The sequence below is a fragment of the Anolis carolinensis genome, chromosome 4 (assembly GCF_035594765.1).
Source record: "Anolis carolinensis isolate JA03-04 chromosome 4, rAnoCar3.1.pri, whole genome shotgun sequence".
In the NCBI taxonomy this organism is placed as follows: Eukaryota; Metazoa; Chordata; class Lepidosauria; order Squamata; family Dactyloidae; genus Anolis; species Anolis carolinensis.
The window spans coordinates 32,332,026-32,357,456 of NC_085844.1; the positions used below are offsets into that span (position 1 = coordinate 32,332,026).

At 42.1% G+C, this 25,431-nt stretch overlaps 1 protein-coding gene across 6 annotated transcripts in view; it reads right to left on the reverse strand.

Annotated features, from left to right (window-relative positions):
* slc26a7 (solute carrier family 26 member 7) overlaps window positions 1-25,431 on the reverse strand; it is a 146,055-nt gene that overhangs the window by 54,662 nt on the left and 65,962 nt on the right. For all 6 annotated transcript variants that reach the window (XM_062980195.1, XM_062980190.1, XM_062980193.1 and 3 more), the window contains 2 exons: window positions 24,343-24,515; window positions 10,508-10,672 (listed from right to left, as the gene is read on the reverse strand). In XM_062980195.1, the coding sequence (XP_062836265.1) occupies window positions 10,508-10,672; window positions 24,343-24,515 (338 nt within the window). The remainder of the gene's footprint in view (window positions 1-10,507; window positions 10,673-24,342; window positions 24,516-25,431) is intronic.

Genomic DNA, 25,431 nt, shown 5'->3' on the forward strand with positions numbered 1-25,431 from the left:
GCAACCTTCTATTTTAGGGATAGATTATTGTAGCCTTCAACTCCTAAAACTGCTGCTATTGGTTATGTTAACCCAATGTTGGAAGTAACAGTTGGAGTTGCAGTCAGTCAGCCAATCAGTCAGTTGCCTTTATTGCGGTCAATAAACCTTCCGCTGAAGTCAAATGGGAATAAATTACAACATTTGAAATCAAGTGGGAATAAATTACAACATTACAGCTCAGTGCGTTAAAACACTGAGCTGGAGACCGAAAGGTCCCAGGTTCAAACCCCGGGAGTGGCGTGAGCGGTCGCTGTTAGCTCCAGCTCCTGCCAACCTAGCAGTTCGAAAACATGCCAATGTGAGTAGATCAATAGGTATCGCTTCAGTGGGAAGGTAATGACGCTCCATGCAGTCATGCCGGCCACATGACCTTGGAGGTGTCTACGGACAACGCCAGCTCTTCGACTTAGAAATGGAGATGAGCACCAACCCCCAGAGTCAGACATGACTGGACTTAACGTCAGGGGAAACCTTTACCTTTACCTACAACATGTAATTACAAATTACAGCATTACAAAATTTGAATCCTAAATGACATTAAGTTCTGACTTATGGTTTGGCGATAATAGATATATCCAATCCCTACAAGTTGAGTAACAAGTTGAGTAACAGTTCAGTCAATACCACAATCAATTCTTGCTCTTTAATCTTGTGACCCCAAGGCATTTCAAAGATTCTGAGACCACAGAGTTCTTCCCAAACAAGTGGCATATGCCCCATTCTCTACAGTAGGAATGAGAACATGTGTACCTCCAGATGTTGCTGGACTGTAATTCCAATCACATCTTGTTGATATAACTAAAGATGATAGATGCTGGTGGTTGTAGTTCTGCAACGTCTTGAGCAATGCAATTTCTCCTATACTCTTTCTGAGATGGGAATTGTGAAGCCCACAGAGCATCCTACCCTTTGTGTGTATTTTTGGCCAATTCAGAGCACCTTGGGACGTCCACCAGACCACACCCTTACAAAAAGAAATCCATGAAACACTTTTAAGGAGTATTTAAAAACTCTTCTCAATGTTATAAATGTTGTTTTGGAGCGGGAAGGTCTCCACCCTGAAACACTGCTTTCCCTCAGCAGTAAAACCAGACTAAAAAGCTACTAGAACACATGCATCATTACAATCAGTCACCCTAAAAAGAAGTCACAAATGCACCACGTGGCCCTCCACAGTATCTGCAAATGGAACGTTCCAGTCCTCCAGGCTCCACAGTGGGCCCTGTGGTGGTTTGAACTGGTGGATGAGCACAACAGGATTGCGCAGAAAAACGTTCTCTTAAACAGAAAAAATGAGACTTCGGTCCACTATTTGGTGTACTGATTCACACTGGGCTACCAAAATCTATCAAATTATAGCTTTATAATGGAGAAGGGCATTGCCAACAAAGAATAAGGTCTGGTGATATTGGCATGTCAGCAAATCTAATAGGGTAGAGACAAACCATTAAGGCTAGTTCTCCAAATGGGGTAAGCTATGAAAGCAAATAATTTAGATTTTGGAGCCTACTCTAAAATCAATCCACTTTTACAGGCAAAAAGCCTCTCCATTATATTGCTTTAAAATGCTTCTCTTCAACTTTTGGTAGCCAAATGCAACACAGATTTGGGGATAAAGTTGCTTTTCAAAAACGATTTAGGTCTAAAACTTCATTCCAAAGGTCGTTTATAAAAATTAAGGGACTAGATCCTAACCATGAACACTTAGTATTAATATTTAAAATTTTTAAAATAGTTTTATTTTCAGAAAACTTGCAACACAGCATTCCAGTTCTCGGGTGGCATCCTGCCATCCCTTGTCCTGAAAAGTATGGTTGGAAAATGGATGATTTATTGGTAACGCTTCATTTGTTGGAATTTTCAAGGCTCTGTAGAGAACTAAGGCCAATCTAAAGTAGCCACTTTGAAAAATATAGGTGACATTATCCTGCCATCAGAGGAAGTCAACATCCTTTGGACATTTTGGAGGTGACAGCAAAGCCATCAGTTACACCATTATGAAGAATTAGATGGTTATAAAGCCCTAAAATATCCTATATTATGCTTCTATTTTGTTCTCAGGCCTGGTTCCAGTTATTTTGCTGCCTGGAGCAAAGGACAAGAAAGAGCCGCCACCATCTTTCTTGTAGAATCCAGAAGACCCTTACTTTGACTTTGGATGATGGGGGCAAAGATTTGGAAAATTACTTTTTGGATTACAGTTTCAACGTAGCCAACTGTCAGATCATCAAAAGCTTCTGCATCATATACAAACATGGTGAAAACTTGGCAAAAATTGGGAAACCAATTCTAATGGAACTTATAACTGAAATATAGCACCCCAGAACCCAGCACCCCTAAGCCATTAAAAAATCTGAAAAAATAAAGACATTATTTCCAGTTTTGATTTTGGCTGATTTAGCCTGCTATGGGGATAAACAGTGTGTCTCTGCAGCTGCCTGCCCCTTGTGAAAACTGCAGAAAATGCAGAGATAAATCAACACCCCAACATGGTATATAATAATTTCCTATACTGTTATGAATCCCCAATTCTATCTCTTGTGTTTTTTCCAGTATAGTGTATCATCGAATGTAATGCACACCTCAGTTTTGAGGTGCACATTACCAAAAGAAAGATCTGCTGACAAATATAATGCACAGGCAAAGTCACATCAGGGAGGCAGGCAGTTAGGAATAGCACGAGGCTGGTGAATTGGCATGGCCTCTCCTTGCCTGTTGGCCATTCTGCTGCCTGTCTCCCTGAAATGATCTTGCTTGTGCTGTTGGGCCTTTCATTATGGAGGCAGGCAGCTCAGAAGATGCCATGCTTCTTCTCCAGGCAAACACAGTTCTCAACTGGCATTATGCACAGCTGCTTCCAAACCAATCCCTCATTTTTGAAGGCCTTGGGAATGAGACCATAAAATCTAATGCATACATCAATTTTGCCTATGCCATTTAGTTGAAAAAAAGGGGTGGCTCAGACTCAAGTAATACCGTAATACTGAATGTAGTTATGGAGCTATCAGGAAGAAGTAAGTACAGACACTGGGGAGCCAAATGCACAACTACAATGTGTTTGGAGAACCAGAGGCCACTGTTTACTATAGACTTGGCAGTGCATTCCAATATCACAGTCCATATTTTATCAGTTGAGCATCTTCACTCTTCCTGCCTACTGCATCACAGAATGATAGAATTGGAAGAGACCACAAGGGCCATGCAGTCTAACCAATGCATTGCTGACATATGGCCACCCAGCTTCTGTTTAAAAACCTAAAAAAAAGATTCCCCCACACTTCAAGGATGCATATTTCACTGTTAAACAGTTCTTACCACCAGGGACTTTTTCCTAATGTATAGGTGGAATCTCCTTTCCTGTAGTCTGTGTCTTCCTCTGGAGCAGAAGGAAAGAAGTATACTCTATTTTCAGTATGACATCCTTGTAAATATTTAACCATAGCTATCATGTCACCTAACCTCTCTTTTCTAGGTTAAACATACCCAACTCCCTAAGCTGCTCCTCACAGGTCATGCTTTCCAGAACTTTTATTATTTTGCTTGCCCTTTTATTATTTTGGTTGCTCCTCTTCAGCTTGTCAATATCCTTCTTACATTAAGGTGCCCAGAACTAGATTCAGTATTCCAGGTGAGGTCTGGCAAAAACAAGATAAAGTGTGTGAAATATCTGGGATCCACATAGATGCAGGCCACTATCACCAATGAGAAAACAGGTTCTCTATTCATGTAAAAGGACATGGTACATTTAAATGGAATCTTATATTTGAGAAGATTTTATTGAACCCAATGGTGGTGTGATATCAGGTTATGATTTGCAATGTATTTGTGATACTTATGGATCCCATGGGATCTTCTGAACAGGTTAGTTCTCTCCATATACATCTCATTTGCTCAGACTTGAATTATGATCTCATTCTATAAAATAAAACATTTTACTGGATTGTTTTCCTTATGACTCTCTTACTCCACTTTATTAACAGCCATGAGTGCTGCTCTGGAGCTCTCAGGTTGTTCAAGCCAAAAAGAAAAAGAGAGAGAAAGGCTTCAATAAGTGGAGATTGTGAAAGGGAACATAAAACAAAAGAATTGGGCAATACGCTAAAAATTACGAAGCTATTTTTTCTTTGGGGGAAGCACAGAACAATGTCATGGTTGCCAAATTTGCCTTTTCCCCTGCACTTGTGCCTGCTGAACTACACATAATTACTTAACTCTATTTTTCATATAAAACTAGTACCATGGCAACTAAAATTATCAGATTTATTGCACAGTCTTCTGGATGGGGATCTGACTGGAATCTCTCCAAATCAACCCATATGTACAGACGTGTAAATGGAATTTGTGTCTAATTTGTAACAGCCCCTTAACAAAAATAAAGTGACCCCTTTAAACAAATATGTCACATATAAAACTAAATAATAAAAGTTTAAAGAAAAAAAATCTTGTCCCTTAAAAGAAATTCTGTGAAGACCATTTTTGCACCATTTGCAACCAGAAGAAAAAAGACTTGGGGATGTAAGTGACTAAAAGTAAGTTTTCCAACTTCAACCCAGAACATGGGGAAAGTTGTATTTGAGCTCCTCATTTGATTGAGAAAATCTAGAAAGAAGTAAATTTTTCATGTTGTGTTGCATTATCTAGGAGTCCATTGTTTGAAAATTTGGCAATGGCACCAAAATGTCCAGAAAAGGCAGTTTGGGCTCTTTCATAGTACAGAATATACAATTTTGAGAGATGTTTACAACTTTCAGCCAGAGGGCCTGAGGTACCTCCTCAAACTACAAATCCCAGGTATCTGTAGCAATTCAAGGTGTAAACCATCACATATAAAGCCCTAAACGGTTTGGGACCCACCTACCTTCGTGACCGTATCTCCTATCATAAGCCTACCCGATCCCTTCGATCATCAGGGGAGGCTCTCCTGTCGCCACTGCCAATATCCCAGACCCGCCTTGTGGGAACAAGGGAGAGGGCCTTTTCTGCTGTGGCCCCCCGATTGTGGAACTCACTGCCCATTGAGATTAGGCAAGCCCCCACATTAGTAGCCTTCAAGAAAGACTTGAAAACATGGCTCTTCCATTGTGCCTTTGGAGAGTAACTATTTTATATTTCTTTTCCGTTGCTCCCTCTAATATCTATCCTCTAGACTACACCACTTCCTTATGACCCTGTTCGCTATGGTTTTTATTCTTATGTCTTTCTCACCCTGAGTTTTAACTTAATGTTCATGTGGTCCGCCCTGTTTTCATTGTTTCCTTGATTTGTATTGTAATGGATATTATTATTTATTGTATTGTTCACTGTGTTGTGATGTGTTGTTCTTTTATATGCTGTTTATATTGTATTGTTCTGGGCATGGCCCCATGTAAGCCGCCCCGAGTCCCCATTGGGGAGATGGTGGCGGGGTATAAATAAAGTATTATTATTATTATTATTATTATTATTATTATTATTATTATTATTATTATTATGTTGCTGTAACAGTTAAAATGGAATCACAGTGCTATAGTTTGTGGTTCTTGGTAGACACTGCTTATCTAGATCCTTCGTAATCTATCTTTAGGCCAGGGTATGAAACTGAAACAGCCTTGGTCGCCTCAGTGGATGATCTACACCAGGAACTGGATGGGGGGGGGAGTGTGTCCCTGTTGGACTGCTCGGCCGCCTTAGATACCGTAGACCACACTTCACGCCTTGCGGGAATGGGACTTGGGGGCATTGTTCTGCAATTGCTCCAATCCTTCCTGGAGGACTGTTCCCAGAAGATGTTGTTGGGGGACACCTGCTCAGCCTTGCAACCATTGTTTTGTGGGGTCCCGCAGAGCTCGTACTGTCCCCCATGTTATTTAACATCTACATGAAGCCACTGGAAGAGATCATCCGGAGTTTTGGAGTTTGATGTCCTCTACACGCAGATGACGTTCAACTCTATTACTCCTTTCCACCTGCTGTTAAGGGGGCTGTTCAGGTCCTAAACTGATACTTAGCAGCTGTGGTGGTCTGGATGAGGGCGAACAAATTAAAATTGAATCCAGACAAGACAGAGGTCAGTCGAAAGATTACAGCCTGTGCTGGATGAATTTACACTCCCCTTGAAGGTGCAGGTTTGCAGCTTGGGAGTTCTCCTGGACTCATCGCTGAACCTGGAACCCCAGGTTTCAGCAGTGGCCAGGGGAGTTTTTGCACAATTAAAACTTGTGCGCCAGTTGCGCCCATACCTTGGGAAGTCAGACTTGGCCACAGTGGTCCACGCTCTCATTACATCCCATATGGAATACTGCAACACGCTCTATGTGGGGTTGCCTTTGAAGACTGTTCGGAAGCTTCAATTAGTCCAATGGGCAGCAGCAAGGTTCCTTGTTGCGTCAGCTACACCGGCTGCCAATTTGCTACCGAGCACAATTCAAAGTGCTGGCTTTAGCCTATAAAGCCCTAAACAGTTCCGGTCCAGCTTATCTGTCTGAACACATCTCCCTTTATGAACCAGTTGTTAAGATTGGCCAGGGAGATCCTGCTCTCGGTCCCCCCGCCTTCACAGGTGTGCTTGGTGGGGACGAGAAAAGAGCCTTCTCGGTGGTGGCCCCTTGACTGTGGAAGTCCCTCCCGAGTGTGATTAGATCACCCCCTCCCTCCTGGCATTTAGGGAGCAGCTCAAAGCTTGGCTGTGTAAACAGGCATTCGATGAATAATACCAATATGCCAGTAGCTAAAGAACACCATGGGATCGATGCAATGTTTTAATGTTTTAATGTTTTATCATTATGCTGATGGCATAAATAGTTTTTTAATTATTTAATTTATGGCCATGCGTGATTTCTTTTAATGTTTTTATATTTTTACATGGATGTGAGGCATTGAATCTTTGCCATGTATAATGCTGTACACTGCTTTGAGTCCTGCTTTGAGTGAAAAAAGTGGTTTATAAATGAAATAAATAAATATAGTCATGTAATGTGAAAAGGCCTTTTGTCTATCATGACCAATCTCCTCCAGCAGTGTAAAGATGCAGGAGAAGGTTGGATGTGTAAGTTCATACAGCAAAGAACAGAAAACAAAAAGAATTTGAAAAACAACTGTGGGTTAATTACACTATGTAAGATGATTGTTGTTCCTGGGTTATAAATGTCCTTTCCTAATTAGTTCTATCATAAAAACACGGAAAACATTGATTAAAAACTTCTTTTTGCAGTACATCTTACAGCACATTTTGCTATCATTTTCTAATGAATATCTCATAGAGTCTCAACCAATTGAACATAGTTTGTGGCAGCCACAAAAACGAAGTCTCTGAAGGATAACAACTACATTCCTAGTAAATACCATATAATTAAACAGGAAATAACACCTGCAAACCAAGAACAGAAAAATGTTCACATTTTGTTACATTGTGTTATAAGCACAAGAAATGTTCTAAACATAGGCAAGCCTGAATAACAGGGGTTGTAACAGCACTTCCATCCCATAGGTACAGTTATTTATTTTTTATATCATACTATGCATTCTAGCATCCACACTGAATTTAAATATCAATAACCACCAGTAGGTGGCGTAATCTTTTCTTGAAATTTAAATGAAAAGTTGGCTCACAATAGATGAAGGTTATACTTTGATACTAATAGTATATCAAGGAATAGTCAATATACATATTGTATCTATGAGGTCCAAAAGGTGAATGGAAAGTTCTTATTCTTAAATTCATTCTTTCTAAGTATCACTTTGAATAAATAGCAACAATTTTAATAAGCTTTATCCAATGACACTTTTAAACTATGTTTATTCTGAGTTTCCCGGTATCTTGGCTTAAATGTTATATTGCATTTTAATTATGCATCTGCACTGCTGAGTTATTTAGTTATTTTGAATAGGTCACATCAAATGGTGATCCTTTAAAAATTGAAAATAAAATTAACTCATGGAAAACCCACAAACTCTTAGACTTTTTTCCTACAAACCTCATCATTCCTAACCCTTGGCTTGCTGGCTGAGCCTAATAGTAGTTGTAGTCTCAAATAAATGGAGAGCTCCAGATGGGATGCATTAGTATGTCACATCCCTTTCAGAAACTATCTTTAAACTTGTCTGATAATAAAAAGCATTCATCATAACATGATCCATTCATAAATATATTGACAAATGCAGCTCAGTGTATCTCATGAATAAACAATTTGACTCCTCACATTAGTTTTGATATAAATAAAAACTGAGATACTATAATTAATTTTCTTGTTGCCAAAGCAGTGATGAAAAATGTGTTTCACCTTGGTTATCATTATAGGGCTTCCATGAGACTTTGTGTGCAATGTCACACAGTTCATTATTTTTGACATACCCAGCTACACAAGAAACTAGACTAGTCAAGATAGAATACAATTTAGAAATTAGCACAAACACTTTCAGATACTGTTGGGAAGTTAGATATTGCATCTCATGAGACTGTTTTCAAAGAGGTGAAGTAAAATTAAAAAACCTATTGTATCACTTATGTGATTATTATAATGTGCAGATAAAAGAGAAGCAGTAACTGGAGATTCTAAGAGGTGATAACACAAGTGGAAAAAAAGGCATACGTAAATATACAAATATGTGGGATCCATTTTAGACGTTCAGCTAAGAAACTGGGATCAGTGGGATGTTTAATTTTTGTAAAGCTGATTCATCCCCCCACCACAAATCATTTATTTATTTTATTTATATCTTGTTTTTCTCCAAGCATGAGACCCTGCCATCACCGTGTGGTATGGAAAATCCTTTTGCTCCCAAAAGTGATATGGCATGAGTTGAAGAAACACAATTCTTTGGATCCTAGATATGAATTGCTAATACCAGAGCAACTGCTGGACATACAACAATGTGGTTTATGGGTCATTTTTCTGGTAGCAATTCAAACTAACAAAAAGTTTAGTACATTGCTTTTTCAAAATAATTTGTTACTCACAGCATTCTTTTGAGAAATGACCCACTGTCATTACTCAGTGCAATCAAAACCAAAATGTTACTTTATAAAAGTATGTATCCTGTTACTGTTCCATCAAGCCAAAAATATCATTTGCCTACATTCCTTATGACTGCCTGACATTATAATTTGTCTTTATAATCTGTAATTCCTCAGCATTTATTCAGCAGCTAGAACCCATCTATCCACATAATTTTACCTACACTGAACAATTGTGGGATTCAAGACTTATGAAACCAGATTGCTCACCAGCATGGGGGAAAGGGAACAAATTGTGCCTATGTTATAAATAATAATAGTAAGAATAATAACAACTTTATTTATATTTCACCCTATCTCCCCTAGGGGACTCAGGGAGGATTCCAATGGGTAAAAAAGGTAAACATCCAATGCCTTGATAAGGCTATAGATAAAAATACAGTAAACACAAAATAAACCAGACATCTAAAACCAACTTAGATGTGGTGTTGCAACCACCACTACCGTGTTTCCCCGAAAATAAGACAGTGTCTTATATTAATTTTTGCTCCCAAAGATGTGCTAGGTCTTATTTTCAGGGGATGTCTTATTTTTCCATGAAGAAGAATTCACATTTATTGCTGAACAAAAAAATGAACATTTATTATATACTGTACATTAGTTGTCATCACAAACCAGCATAACCAGACAAACTGTGAATCCTATCAAGAATTTTTTGTTACTACCATTATTTCCATGTACAACTGGTACATACATTTACCAATCCTGTATGCTCTGGTGTTCTGTTTGGCAGACGCTGGGCATGCTTCCAAACAAAAACTTTGCTAGGTCTTACTTTTGGGGGAGGCCTTATATTTAGCAATTCAGCAAAACTTCTACTAGGTCTTATTTTTCGGGGATGCCTTATTTTCGGGGAAACAGGGTATTCCCAAATGACCATAGAGGTGTCTAAAAGAAAAGGAAGAAGATAGAGAAACTGGGTCCTTCGTTCTTCATGGAACTTTTTGGTCACCTGGAACCAGCAACATGAACGGTAAGATGATGGTCCAGAAAGACTGCTGTGGACTTGGCCCAGATAGACCATATATAGACTCTGACCCACTACTGCTTCATGTGAGGAAGAGTGTGTGCAGCTACCTCCCACCTCTGGCAATTGCTGATCCAAGCTGGCCACAGATTTACCGGCCAGTGTAGCCTTGCAGGAATGGGCAACTGTGTGTGGTTGAGCGGACATTTCCCTCAGACTTCCTCATACTGGACACATGCGTACACATGGCAAACTCAAATACTTGTATTTTCCTCTGCAGTCCTTCTCAAAATGGTGACAAGAAGTGGCATTGTCTGGCTTCCTGTCACTATTTTGAGAGGGGATATGGAGAAAAACAGAGGTGGTCTGGGGTAGTATAAGGTTCTCAAGGTATTTTTGCATATTTGCACATGAGGAAAGATTAGTACTGTGACTGGATCTTACAATTTAAGCTGAAATGCAAAGATGTGTGGGGGAAAAACCAGCTAGGCTTTACATATACTCACATAAAAGAATCCCAGGGGCCCTGAGATATACGGCATTTTCATTCCCAAGAGGTGCTTCACTTGTGAAGTCACGACGTGCGTTGCTGCTCCCGTTGTCATTGCGCTTATCACTGGCTCCGTGAGCAAGAAGGTGGCACTGCCCAAGTGCAGCACAAACATTGCTACCTAAGAAACCAAAAATATATCGCAGTGGTCACACAAGGACGTAGCTGCTGGTACTAATTCAAAAAACCGATATATCCATCCACTTGAAAAAACAAAACGGGGGATGAGATAGCTACATGAGCTAGTCAAACAGTTAAGTTGTTGAATTACGCATTGCTTAGACCACAGGCAAATGTTCAACACATGTCCACTTCCATACATTTATTATATGCTATCTCTTTCATATCACTGGTTTACCAGGCTCTGCGTTGAGATTAGTTAGAATAACAGCTGGTTCTGCCGATATGTATTCAGTGAAGTGACTTCTCTGAATATTGGCTTACACTGTTGTTTTCTCAGTTACACCAACCTATAAAACTGTATTGAGTACTAGAGGAGAAAAGTAAGCCACCCAAACCTGCCTGATTCGACTCAATCCTCATCCATGCCCCAGAGTCACATTTTCTTGACAAGGGGGAAAAGGAACAAAAAAGTTATTTTGTTCTGAGCTCCACTGCTTCTTGTGATTTTTTTCTTTTATTTTTCTGAATTGATTTAATTGTTCCAAGTAGCTGCACTCGACTGAATTTCTGTAAACTGCTGAACTTGTTCAGTGAGTCCTGCATTATTTCTCAATTCTTTGAATATAAAGAGAGCTTAAGGATTTTCATCTGTTTTAGTTTTAATTATTGCAAGCTTACATTTTTAATTGAGAGTCACTCTTAGCTTTCAGCAGTTTTGTATGGTCTCAATTGTGGCTTTAGCTTTTTTGTTTTCATCTTTAACTGTAAAGTTAATTAGAGCTATCACCACTATTTAATTTTACTTTATTATATTTTTCTATATTTTATAACTTCTTCCAGCTCTTGCTTCATTAAAGGATTTTCTTGACAAATTCACACCAAACCAGATATACAAGGTAGATATTTTATGGCCTGCAGTGTTGTAAACAGTATTGTCAGTTTACAGTCATATGACATATAGAATTTGTTTCCAGTTGAGCCATAAATTACCCAAGAAAAATCTGTTTTACTTGTAGTGGGTACATTTTTTACAAACAAAACCAATAAACAACTTCTCCAAAAAAATATTCTATCTCATGTGACAGTGTGTTTTCTGGCTCAGGGCGATTTAATGTTGTGTATTGTGCATCAAAAGCTACTCTGTGAAAAGAAGCGTTTTTATAGTAGGTCCTCCACCTTCATGGGGTTGAGGGGTGCAGGAATTCTAAGTAAGTGGGAAAACTCCAAATTTAAGAAACATTTTTGAACACCTCTCTAGGCATCTCTAGATTTAGCTTGTAGAAGACTGGGAGATGGGACATAGTGCCTGTCTTTAAATAAGCGAAGGGCAGTTTGGTTTTTGCTCCTATAGAAACTGAAACATGAACCATTGGGTTCATGTTACAAAAAAGGAGATTTCACCTAAACATTTGGAAGAATTCTTGATTGTAAGAGCTGTTTGCCTTTCCTAGGTAGTGTACTTATTGGTAAAACTGTAGCCAAGTGTAGCTAGAAATATTCTAGTGGCCACATGCACCCTCCCAAACACACAACAGCATTGGAGCATTTGGAGGTCTTTAAGCAGGAGTTGGGCAGGCATCTTTCATGAGTGGTTTAGTTGTGTACTTCTGGATTGGACTAGGGGCTTCATTAGACTAGCATTTTAAAGTATGCACTCCTGCTTCCTTGGCATCTTCTGGCTCCTGCGGTTCATTAAGGTGCTAAACACTAAGAAAACTCAAAGGGATTAGCCTTCACTTCCTGTCTCCACTTTCAGAATGTCTCCATAACAAATACATCATTTTTTCATCTACAGATGCAAAAAGGAAAAGAAAGTACTTCTTTCCCTATAGTCATTTTGGAACTTGTTACAGAAGGAAACAGGGGTATTTGGGGTTTGTATTAGTGATGTGACCCACAGAGGGCTATTTGTCACTGGACCCTACCAGTTTCCCACCCTGCAATCCAGCAAAGCATGGGAAGATTTAATCTTGGGCTAGTTCTTGTAGCTACCAACCTTGCACAAATAGCTACCATAAACATGTGGAGCCAATCCAAGAACACCATATCAAGAAGGGTTACATGGGGAAAAAATGCTGTAGAAAGAGGTGCTATGGATGTCCAATCTCCACATGAAAAATCTGGGAGAATGGTATGTTTTAGTAGGGTGTCACTCACTTTTGGCAAACCCGCTCAATAGCAATGGACTTTAAAGTGGACACAAATAGGTATCTTATTCAGGATAATAGGTCAGGATATATGAAAAATGAATTGTGGCCACCACTGTATTTTGGCTGGAAACAAATCAGGACTAGATTGCTGAATAGGTGCAAACAGATTAATCAGTTTGTATCATGCAAGTGGCATATAATACCACAAAATATCAAAGGAATAGCATTGACCTAGAAGGGAAAGTAGCAAAATTCCTTTGGGTTTTGTTTCTCTCCGTATACTCCTACAATATCCCTGCCAGCATGACCACAGGAGTTGAGGGATTCTGAGAACTATCTTCCAGTTCTAGGTTAGATCCAATTAAATCTCTGTACTGTAGTTACCAGATGAACATCTATATTTGATTTGGTACAACATTCTTAAACTTTTTTTTTAAATGCTGCCTAAAACTAACCAACCAACTACTGGGCTCCAACTCTTCAAATCCTGCTAGTGGGATACTGCAGGGATATTTAGGGACTTCTAAAAGTAATACTCTGACCCAATTTTACATGTATCCTGAAGACAGAGCTCATAGGTCTTTTCAGTAATGACCAAGCATGCTAAAGTCAGTTTGTATCATGCAGATACAAACATTGGAGAATTTCAGGGGCCTCACTAAAATGTATTGTTATGTGCCTTCAAGTCAACTCTGACCTATGGTAATCGTATCCTAAGGATTACGTTAGGTAATAAATATTCAGAGGAGGTTTTTGGTTGCCTTCATTTTAGGCTCAAACATTGCAATTTGCCCAAGAGGTCCAGTTATAGATAGAGAATCCATGACCTAATGGGTGTGCCAATTCTGATCAGCTGTAACCAAATAAAGTTGTGGCCTTTAGTCACCCAACATTTTGTGTGCTTTGCTTATGATTATGCTAGAACTGCTGACATCTGCGCTTTCCCAGGAAAAATAGGATCTGACGCTGATGAGGAAAAGTGTTAATTGGAAAGAAAATAAGAGAGAAAACACATAAAGCTGAAAATGATAAAAAGGTAGCAATCCTGCCTTCGCTACTCAGAGATTTAGTGAAGCAAATTTTTGGAGAGAAAAGGTACACGTTTTCCCACAGTTCACCAGCTATTGTGTATTAGTTCAAAAGCATTCCTTACTTCGCCATTAAATAAATAGTGATTACAACAGAATAGCTTGATTAGCTCTTGTTGCCAGGTTGAATGAGAACAAAAGATGTTTTCTTTCCAATACAGTCTATCAGTAGCTAGTAACAAAGTATTTTGAACATAGGGCTGTTTACAAGAGTCTGTGTGGAGAAGCTAATTTAGAACAACAAAAACAAAAAGACTATGCCATTTTCATCTACACAACTGTAAAATATTTGTGCATGTTTTTAGAAATGGTGGAAATTACTTCTGTGCAACAGAACTTGTGCAGTTTTTCCCATAAAAGAATTTGTGTAGACCATTCACAGCCTATTATGTAGTTATACAGTATATCCAACATTTTCATATAACGGAGCACACAATATTAAACTTGTGTGCATGACTATTTGAATGGCTATTTGAAGGATGACTTGTACATGACAGAGAATTATGAAATTTAATTTAAAAAAACTAAAATAGCTTTGTCAATTTCTTCAAAATATTTTTGGATATAACATCAACACAAGCATATACATTTGATATAATGTGTCTTCTATTAGCTGTATACAATACTGCACAGATTCATAGAAAACAAGCTGAGCTTTGGACACATGTTTTTTAATTTAATGCCAACTTTTAATTTAATCTACACAGATCACTGGCAGCTTGGCAAGTTCTAAGTCAGCTATCCAGTGAATCTACTCTTGATTTCAGAATGAACTTTGAAGGAACAATGCAAGATGCTCTTCCCCTCCCTTTGGTAAAGCTCCTCAGATAGTTTGTACTACAAGTCAGATATGCTGTATCACTTCAGTAAAATGGGAGAATAGTTTCCAACTGTTCTGATTTGGCAGTGACAGTCCCTATTAATACTTTGTCATTCCACTTTCCCAGTTGTTTTTAAAACATCACTTTCTCGCTCCTCCCATTTTACCCTTGTGTCAGCTTATTTCAATTTCTGCAAACTGAGTTATTCCAGCAGGAAAGAGAGGAGAGAAAGGAGCAGAATCTAATTCTTCCTTCGAGGATCGGGTAAAAGAAACTGCTACACTTTCTTATTTCCTGTGTGTTCCTGTTGTGACTGCGCCTTCGGGGATTATGGTTGATGGTAATGGGATTCGAAGAGGAAGAAAAAACCCTCGTGATGAGGGTTCACTGGAGGAGTTGCACAGGAAGCGACTTAAAGAGCTATATGGGGGATCTTCTGAGGAAGATTCAGATGGGGAGTTTGGGGAAATGGATACTGAGGAAAAGGTGGTGGCTGGGGAAGTGGGCACTGAATGGGCACAGCCACCGGAGATGTCTGGGGATTTGGGGCCTATGGATACTACTGAACCTGGGGTTTCTGCAGGAGCTGATCCCACTTGGGATGCTTGGAGAAGGGCGGATGGTTCTTTAAGTGTTCATGGGGCTAAGTGTGGGCAGGATGATTGGGACTCCGACGAATTGCTAGGTACTCCGGATCCACGAGCTCTAGCTGTGTGGAGTTCGGACTCTGAGTAGATTTGGGACACCTGGTGTTTGGGTGTGAGTGTTTGGTCACCCAGGAGGAAGGGGAATAAAATGGGAATGTTTGGCCACTGCACTTTGCGTGTGGCAAGGTATTGCTGAGGCACCATTGGGATCTCTGTGTTTCCGTGAAGACTGGACTTGGACTGTGATTCGGATGTAAGTTATCTGGGACTGCTCTGCAGCAGAAGGATGGAACTGTGTGGGTTTCCCTGGACTGCATTCTGATTACTATTTCTAGCTGCTGATACCATCTGGCTTGGCTCTCGCTGTGTCTTATCGTGGACCTGGTTTGGATGACTGCACCCTCTTCGGACTTTGGATTGAATTTGACCTGGCTTCTGTCTACGCCCTCTGACTGACGACTACTCCCGGCTTCTGACTACTGGTTTGCCTTTCGGAATTTGCTGCTGCCTCCTGACCTGACCTTGGATTCTCCTGACGACGGCTATTCATCATCCCTTTGAAGCTTTCGACTTTATCTGCACCGTGGAAGCAGTTTACTGCTCTTCTAGTTTGTTTGTTTTCAAGCCAGTTTGCTGTTTTTCTTTTGGGAACTGTCCCTTTAAATCCGCAGAGCCGGCTGTCTGTTTTCAGAAACGGTTTGGAGCCAAAAGAGGCTTTTGCACTTTCAGTTATACTCTGTAGCTTTTGGAAGGTTTCAAGCCTTCGTTTATTTTGCATATTTTCTTGCAGTCAACTCTATTTGTTCTCCAAAGCTGAATTGAAGCGTCTTTTTAGTTTTTATTGAATGCCAGCATGGGAAAATGGCGTGGCTTGTTTTTTAAGTTATTTTTGTCCAAACTACTCTTGAAACACTGATAAGTGAAGTGTTTCAAGGATACTTTCTGTGTTTATGTTATTTTTGGCTTAGTTTCGGAATAAACTCTGTTTTGTTTGTTGTCACGACCCAGGCTACAGAGCACCAATAACCATACGCAGAGGCCAGATTCTATCTAATATCTTTATTAAGGAAATATATAAAGTTAATAAAAGCAAATGTAAAAGTTAGTCCAGAAGCAGACCTTTCAGGAAAGGTCAAAATTAGTCCAAAGAAACAATGTCCAATATGAAATATTAAGGTCCAAAGTTGTAATCCAATAACCGAAACACTCACTTTGCCAGGCAAAGTGAGGGGAGATGACAAGGTCCTTTAGTCCATGAACTTGAGCAAGGCTAGGAATTAACTTGATACTTGAAAACAAGGCTTGAATCGTGGCACAAGGTAACAAGGAACAAGAACAAGATCCGTGGAATTACTTGGTAAAATCCGTGAAACAAGGCAAAGTTTAGTCCTGAAAGGCGAGGCAAGGTCCGTAGGTAAACAAGGCTGGGAAACAGGAGCGAAGGCTTGAAAACAAGAACAAGGCTTGAACAGGAACGAGGCTTGGATCGGAGCGCGCTGTCCAGACACAACTCGCTCCGGAGGCTGACGAATTGACTCCGCAAAGTTACTCCGCGGGTAAAACACCTATATAGAGTCTAACTTTCCCGCCGAGAGCAGTTCTCTGGGAACCAGAAACGAAAGCTAATCTCTGAGACCAGATGTTTGACTCCTTAAAGATTCTCATGGAAAGCAGGCTTAATTGGCTAAATTCTTAGCAATTATTCTAGCACTCCTGCGCGAGGCCGCTTCCAAACCTCTCTGTTGTTTACAAAACTCATGGCGAGAAAACACAGGAGATGTAGCCTCAGTGTTTGTTTGACATACTTCTGGAACATAACCCTCTTGCAGGTGCAAGGTTCCCAGATCTGGCTGGGAAGAATCTGTCTGGGAAGAATCCAGTTCTGACTGGGAAGGTAAAAAACCCAAGTTTTCTTCTTCATCAGGCATCACAATGTCATGAGCAGGACTACAAGGCCCATGGGTCATCACACTATCCCCCTCCTCAAGCCCCCTCCCAAACTGGGACTCTCTCCCCGAGGCGCGAGGTCGTGGCTTGGCGGGATAGGTCTGATGAAAGCGACGGGTTAGATCAGGAGCATGGACTGTGGAGGCGTCTTCCCAAGAGCGTTCCTCAGGGCCAAAACCCACCCAGTCAATGAGATATTGCAGGCGGCGGCGGTGAAAGCGAGAATCCAAAATGTCCTGAACCTCGAACTCGTCCTCCCCATCCACCAAAATAGGGACGGGGGCCGGTCGGTCTACATCTGGCCGCACACCATCCGCCGGAAGGAGCAGGGAGCGGTGAAACACTGGGTGAATGCGCATTGAACGCGGAAGTTGAAGTTTGAAAGTCACGGGGTTTAATTGCGCCACCACTGGATAGGGGCCAATGAAACGGGCATCTAACTTCCGGCAAGGGCGATGGGAGGGCAAAAAGCGAGTGGACAGAAAAACCCGATCTCCTACCTTGATTTCGGGGCCCGGCTGGCGATGTTTGTCCGCGTGACGTTTATAGTCCTCCTTGGCTTGTTCCAGTTGCTGGAGCAAAAGTTGTTGCACCGCTGTGAGTTCCTGCAGCCAATCTTCTGCTGCGGGAACTTCTGAAGTTTCAATGACAGGGGAAAAGAAACGTGGATGGAAGCCGTAGTTTGCAAAGAACGGCGTTTCTTTTGTAGAAGCCTGGACTCCATTGTTGTAGGCAAACTCCGACAGTGGTAACAGAGAAGCCCAATTGTCCTGTTGGTAGTTTACATAACAGCGAAGGTACTGTTCCAAAGTGGCATTGGTGCGCTCCGTTTGCCCATCCGTTTGGGGATGATGAGCTGAAGATAAACGAGAGTCTATGCCCAATAGTTTTTGTAGTGCCTTCCAGAAACGAGAGGTGAATTGGGATCCACGGTCTGTGACCAAACTCTTGGGCAATCCATGTAGTCTGAAAACATGTTGGAGGAATAAATCTGCAGTCTCTTGGGCCGTGGGAAGGCCTTCACAGGGAATGAAATGGGCTAACTTGGTGAAAAGGTCCACCACCACTAGGATCGTGGTGAATCCACAGGAAGGTGGTAAGTCAGTGATAAAATCCGCAGAAATTATTTCCCATGGGCGAGATGGGGTAGGAAGGGGGTGTAGAAGCCCTGAGGGCTTCTCCCTTCTTATCTTGGAGCGCTGGCATACTGGGCAGGTGTTGACATATTTTTCCACATCTTTGCGGATCTTGGGCCACCAGAAATCTCTTAGGATCAAATGCATGGTTTTAAATAGTCCGAAATGCCCTGCTGGTTTGCAGTCATGACACAGACGAAGTGCTTTTTCCCTGCCCGGTCCGGGTGGGATATAAACATGATTTCTATAGCAAAGCAGTCCATCTTTAAGCGAAAAGGGAAAAAGCAGACCTTGACGAAGTTGGTCCTGCGCCCAGGCATCTGCTTGCTGACTAGCCCTGATTTCTTGAGCACAGATGGGTCCTGGAGTAGAGGGAGTTGAATCAATGGGAGTGGATTTAGTGTTCCCCACTGTGAGCGTGGCAAAGTTCTCGGGTTGTAGTAGTTGGGATTCAAAGGTCTCCCTGCGTCCTGCAGCGTATTCCGGTTTACGTGACAGGGCGTCTGCTTGCTTGGTTTGGGCTGGGGTCACATAATGAATCTGGAAGTTGAAACGTTCAAAGAATAAAGCCCAACGTTGCTGCCTCTGATTTAGCTTGCGGGCAGTTTTTAGATGTTCTAGATTCCGATGATCAGTGTGGACTTCAATGGGAAATTTGGCCCCTTCTAGCCAATGTCTCCAAGTTTCAAAAGCTGCCTTTATGGCTAATAGTTCTTTTTCCCAAATGGTATAGTTCCTCTCTGGTGCGGTTAGTTGACGAGAATAATAGGCACAAGGATGAAGGTGATCTCCCACCGGTTGTAGGAGCACAGCCCCAATTGCCACATCAGAGGCGTCCGCTTGCACCACAAAAAGGGTTTCAGGATCTGGATGCTGAAGGATTGGCTGGGATGTGAATAATTTCTTTAGTTGCTGGAACCCTTTCTCTGCTTGATCAGTCCAGCGGAAGGGCTGTTTCCCACGGATGCAGCTGGTGATTGGGTCAGACCAGCGGGCAAAATCTGGAATGAACTTGCGGTAATAGTTCGCGAACCCCAAGAATCGCTGCACCTCTTTCTTGTTGGTTGGCGCCCGCCATTCCAATACTGCTGAAACTTTTGCCGGGTCCATGGAGAGCCCTAGAGGCGAGATGCGGTACCCCAGGAAATCTACCTCTTGTAGATCAAAAGCGCATTTTTCCAGCTTGGCATAAAGTCCATGATCCCGCAATCGTTGTAACACCATTTTAACGTGGTTCTCATGTTCTGATTGTGATCTAGAAAACACCAAAAAATCGTCCAGGTAGATGATCAAGAACCGATCTAGATAGTCCTGAAAAATGTCATTGACAAAATGCTGGAACGTTGCGGGAGCTCCGCATAAACCATAATTCATAACTCGGGACTCGAATAATCCGAATTTAGTCTGGAAGGCGGTCTTCCACTCGTCCCCTTCTCTGATGCGAACTAGATTATAAGCCCCCCGTAGGTCCAGCTTGGTGTAGACCTTGGCTCCTCGAAGTCGGTCTAGTAGATCCGAGATTAAGGGCAGGGGATAGCTGTTCCGCTTAGTGATATTGTTCAATGCTCTGTAGTCCACCACCAAGCGTAATTCCCCTGACTTCTTCTTCACAAACATCACTGGGGAGGCGGCTGGGGATTGAGAGGGTCTGATGAATCCCTTGCGAAGGTTTGTCTCTATGAATTCCCTGAGAGCTTCTTGCTCTGGTTCAGTCAGGGAGTAGAGATGCCCTCGCGGGATCGGGGCCCCCTCCACCAAGTCAATGGCACAGTCATAAGGTCTATGTGGGGGTAATTTTTCGGCTTCTTTTTCATTGAATACATCCCAATACTCGGAGTACTTCTTTGGCAAGGTGATAATGGGTTCGGTGTCTGTGGCATGGCAGACCTTGGCTACGAGGCAATGGTTTTGGCAGTACTTTGAAGCAAACTGCAGTTCTCTGTTGGACCAGGAGATGCTTGGGTCGTGAAGTGTCAGCCATGGAATCCCCAAAATCACAGGGAAATGGGGAACCTCAGTAACAAAGAAGGAAATCTCTTCCATATGTTCCCTTATCCACATCCTGGTGGGTTCCGACCACTGGCTTACGGGGCCCGTCTTGAGAGGGCGGCCATTGATGGCTTGCACCACACGGGCATTCTTGAAGTCATGATATTGTAATCCCAGAGAGTCGGCATACTCTCTATCAATGAAATTGTTGGTAGCTCCTGAGTCTATCATGGCGTGGATCATGACGGGTCCCTTTTTTGCTGACCATAAGGTGACCACTAGAAGGAACAGGACCCCGGTTGGCGGCTCTTGAATGGGTTTCTTGACCGGGTTGGCGAGCCTCTCTACGCCCGGTCGTTGGCTTCCCCCGCCGGCTGTGTGCCAGTCGCCTCAGACGCCTTCGTCTCCGTGGAGGACGCCGCCGCAAGACGGGCGGCGGGCTTCCCTTTGGCTGGGCACTCTCTGGCGAAGTGGCCCCCACTCCCGCAATACCAACAGAGATTTAGGCGTTGGCGGCGGGCCTTCTCGGCGGCATCTAATCTGGGACGCACATTGCCCAACTGCATCGGCACCTCCTCGCTCCCTCTGGGGTATGGGGATGGTGGTGGGGGTCTCCACACTGGACGCGGCTGAACGCTGGCGGGAGCGGGGGGTTTTGCCCCAGCTCTACCGCTCTGGCCTCGTACCCACTGTTTCCTGTTGGCAATCATGACTTCAGCCCGTAAACATTGATCGATGAGTGCTTCAAGCGTTTGGGGAGGATCCACCTTGGAGATTTCCTCCAGCATTTCAATGTTGAGACCCTCCCGAAATTGTCCTCTGAGGGCAACATCGTTCCAGCCGGTGTTGTGGGCCAGCACTCGGAACTCGGCTATGTACTGAGACATGGGTCTGTCTCCTTGGAAGAGGCGGCGGAGTTTGTGACCGGCTGCCTCCAAATTGTCCTCGATTCCCCAAGTCTCCTTAAGGTGGTCCAAGAAGCGTTGCGCTGATCTTAGGTGTGGAGAGGCTTGGTCGAACAGTGCCGTCGCCCAGTTGGCCGCTGGCCCGTCTAGAAGACTGTAAACCCACGCCACCTTGATGTCTTCTTGGGGAAACTCGGCAGCACGGGCCTCTAGATAAGCTTGGCATTGGCGACGGAAAACATGAACCTTAGAAGCTTCTCCAGTAAACTTGGTTGGCAACGCCATGGCCGGAAGACGGATTCCGCGTTCCTTCAAACCCTTTATTTCCCCATCCTGTGCATTGAGCTTATCACGGATTCGGTCCACCTCATCCTTGTCGATGGTGTAGGTAATCGGCTGGCCGCCCGGTCCAGGTCCGGCTCCGGTAGACATTCTGGCCGAGGTTAATTGGTGCTTAGGGCGGCGGAGTCAAACTGTCACGACCCAGGCTACAGAGCACCAATAACCATACGCAGAGGCCAGATTCTATCTAATATCTTTATTAAGGAAATATATAAAGTTAATAAAAGCAAATGTAAAAGTTAGTCCAGAAGCAGACCTTTCAGGAAAGGTCAAAATTAGTCCAAAGAAACAATGTCCAATATGAAATATTAAGGTCCAAAGTTGTAATCCAATAACCGAAACACTCACTTTGCCAGGCAAAGTGAGGGGAGATGACAAGGTCCTTTAGTCCATGAACTTGAGCAAGGCTAGGAATTAACTTGATACTTGAAAACAAGGCTTGAATCGTGGCACAAGGTAACAAGGAACAAGAACAAGATCCGTGGAATTACTTGGTAAAATCCGTGAAACAAGGCAAAGTTTAGTCCTGAAAGGCGAGGCAAGGTCCGTAGGTAAACAAGGCTGGGAAACAGGAGCGAAGGCTTGAAAACAAGAACAAGGCTTGAACAGGAACGAGGCTTGGATCGGAGCGCGCTGTCCAGACACAACTCGCTCCGGAGGCTGACGAATTGACTCCGCAAAGTTACTCCGCGGGTAAAACACCTATATAGAGTCTAACTTTCCCGCCGAGAGCAGTTCTCTGGGAACCAGAAACGAAAGCTAATCTCTGAGACCAGATGTTTGACTCCTTAAAGATTCTCATGGAAAGCAGGCTTAATTGGCTAAATTCTTAGCAATTATTCTAGCACTCCTGCGCGAGGCCGCTTCCAAACCTCTCTGTTGTTTACAAAACTCATGGCGAGAAAACACAGGAGATGTAGCCTCAGTGTTTGTTTGACATACTTCTGGAACATAACCCTCTTGCAGGTGCAAGGTTCCCAGATCTGGCTGGGAAGAATCTGTCTGGGAAGAATCCAGTTCTGACTGGGAAGGTAAAAAACCCAAGTTTTCTTCTTCATCAGGCATCACAATGTCATGAGCAGGACTACAAGGCCCATGGGTCATCACATTTGTTAACTGGCGTCTGACTCTTGACAGTTCCTCCTCATGAACAGCTTTTGTCATCTTTACCATACACTGCCCACATGTGACCAATTTTCATATGTGATATATATGTGGTCAAATGATCAAATTTTTAAAGCACTTTCTTTCATAAGTGCACATAGAAGCTCACCATTCTGTGTTTGCAGTATCTTTGACATTTCTTTGTTCAGGCACTAGCTGATAAGCCAACTCCCTGACTTCCAGGAGGCCTTTTATAGATGTCCGGCATCTATAAAAAAACTCATTTCTGTTCTCACCACCCCAAGCTATCCTGGTAGTTAAGAATGTCTTTATGAGTTGTATTCATATTCTTCTTTCATAAAGATAAGTCACTACTATATGTGTAACCATCTGCAATGTCCATACCTCAGTATTTGAAAAAGATAATTATTTATTAGCCCCCTGGTGATGTAAATGTGGCATGCACTATGCCCTCTGTTAAAAATAAGCTATCATCAATATTCTCAGTTTGCAAACGATGTAAGGCAGGCCTATTGGACTGACTGGCTGTTTTGTGTGAATGTACAGAACCCTTCCAAACAAGCTCAAGATTAATCTTCAGTTATGTCTTATAGAAAAGTGCACTAAATAGATTAAGACAGCGAAAGATGCTGATCTCCTTGTTAAATTGGTCAAATGGACCGTAACCTAGGAAGAGTATTATGAAGCAATACGGTATACCGCAGCATGTGATATTTGCAATAAGCTTTCCTATGAATAAAGAAACTGTTGTCTATGCAGCATGATACACCAGCTTCTTCCATCCTCATAGGGCTGTCATCTGAATCAACCACCATTTATTCTTTGTAGGAGCTTCCTTGGGAATTAGAATGTGAAGAGTAGAGTGCGGTCTTACATATGGTGTGGAACCAATGTGGTGTAGTAATTAAAGAGTTGGATTGGGATTTGCGAGAACTGGTTTCTGGACTCACTGAGCCACGAAACCCACTTTTTCTGCCTGACCTACTTCACATGGTTGTCATGTGGATAACGTGGGGAGCAAGAAGAACATTAGGTAATTGGAGGAAAGATGGGGTACAGCAATAGCTGCTGGGTTCAGCAATAATTTAGAGGATCAAGCAGAGCTATTTCCCTACATCTATGCTGGAATCAGTTCAATCGAAATACTAGAGATGTTGTGCCTATTTTATTTGTAAAATTACATGAAGAAACAAAGCTCCTTTCATTCTTGGTTTTTGTGGTATTGGAGATGTAGCAATGGTTCTCTTTTCATACTGCTTACACAATCCTGAACTGCTTATCTGATATACACTCATGTACTGAAGGAATTAGAGCCAGCATGGTGAGTGTTGGGCTAGGGACTCCAGAAACAGAAACTCACTGGCTAACCTTAAGCAAGCCACGCTCTATCTTGGGTGAAGGCAATGATACATCTTCTCAGAATAATTCTTGACAAGAAAACCCTGTGATATGTTTCCCATTAGTCTGAGTAATCTTGAAATGATGTAGTCAACACTGGTGGAATAATGATATACTTACTTGAATGAGCCCTCCTAATAATGAAACCGCTGCAGCAACTCCAATCCTCTGCATATCAAAATCAGATAAACCCAAGACTGCAGAGGTATTGTTTGTTGTGAAATTGTTCCTCACAGATGGAACAAGACGTTCAACAGCATTGGCAGATATCAAGGAAGTCAAAGCAAAGGTTCCTGTGAAAGAAGAAGATAAGTAATTTAGTTTCCACTTCAAGATGTCTCCTATTGTGATCCTAAGAGGGAAGTAGCATTGAAATGTGTTAATATTATGTCCAAATCATTCTGCTTAAGCTGTCAGTTTAGAGTTCAGGAACCCACCACTACATCTGGTCGCTACTGTAACATCCCAAGAAGTGAGAGATTCTGTGTTTGGGAAGAACAAATTGTGGAAGACATCGAACATTTTTTTAATTGACTGTTCAGCATATACTGAACTTCGATAGAGATATTTATATCCATTACTATCCAATTTTAGGTCTCCCAACAGAAATGATCTTCAGACATCCCCCTTGCAAGGACAAGAAAGATCCACCATAATCAGAGTAAGCCTTTTTATTCTGAAAGCTACCAAGAAAAGAGCACATTTCCTGAAATAAGAATAAGGAAAATAGGATTTTGACTGTAAATGGGAGGTCGGCTACCATCCTCTCCTCCTTCTTGCCCTGTTTTTATCAGTGTTGTATTTTGAAATGGTCATATGACTGGTTAAATAAAAAATTATTATTATTATTTGAAACACAACAAGATGACTCCACAGCAGACACTCTGCTGGCTGTTGTATTGGATCACACGTTGGACACTTCCCAAGTGTCTAGAACTGTGATGTATCAGCGAATTATTATTATTATTGTTATTATTATTATTACAATATCTGCCTTGCACTAAGCATATATTTTGTGTCCTTAACACATTACCCACTGTAGATCATTCATCAGAGGCTGATGGTTTAACTGATGATTTAGAGAGGATTGTGAGCTTTCCTGTGGCACGAAGTGATGGGTCCTCAAGTCTGGTAAATGATGGTTCTCGAAGGTGCAGGACCTCAAGGGCATTCGGGGGAGTTAAAAGTAGCAACAGCAGATAAGGAATC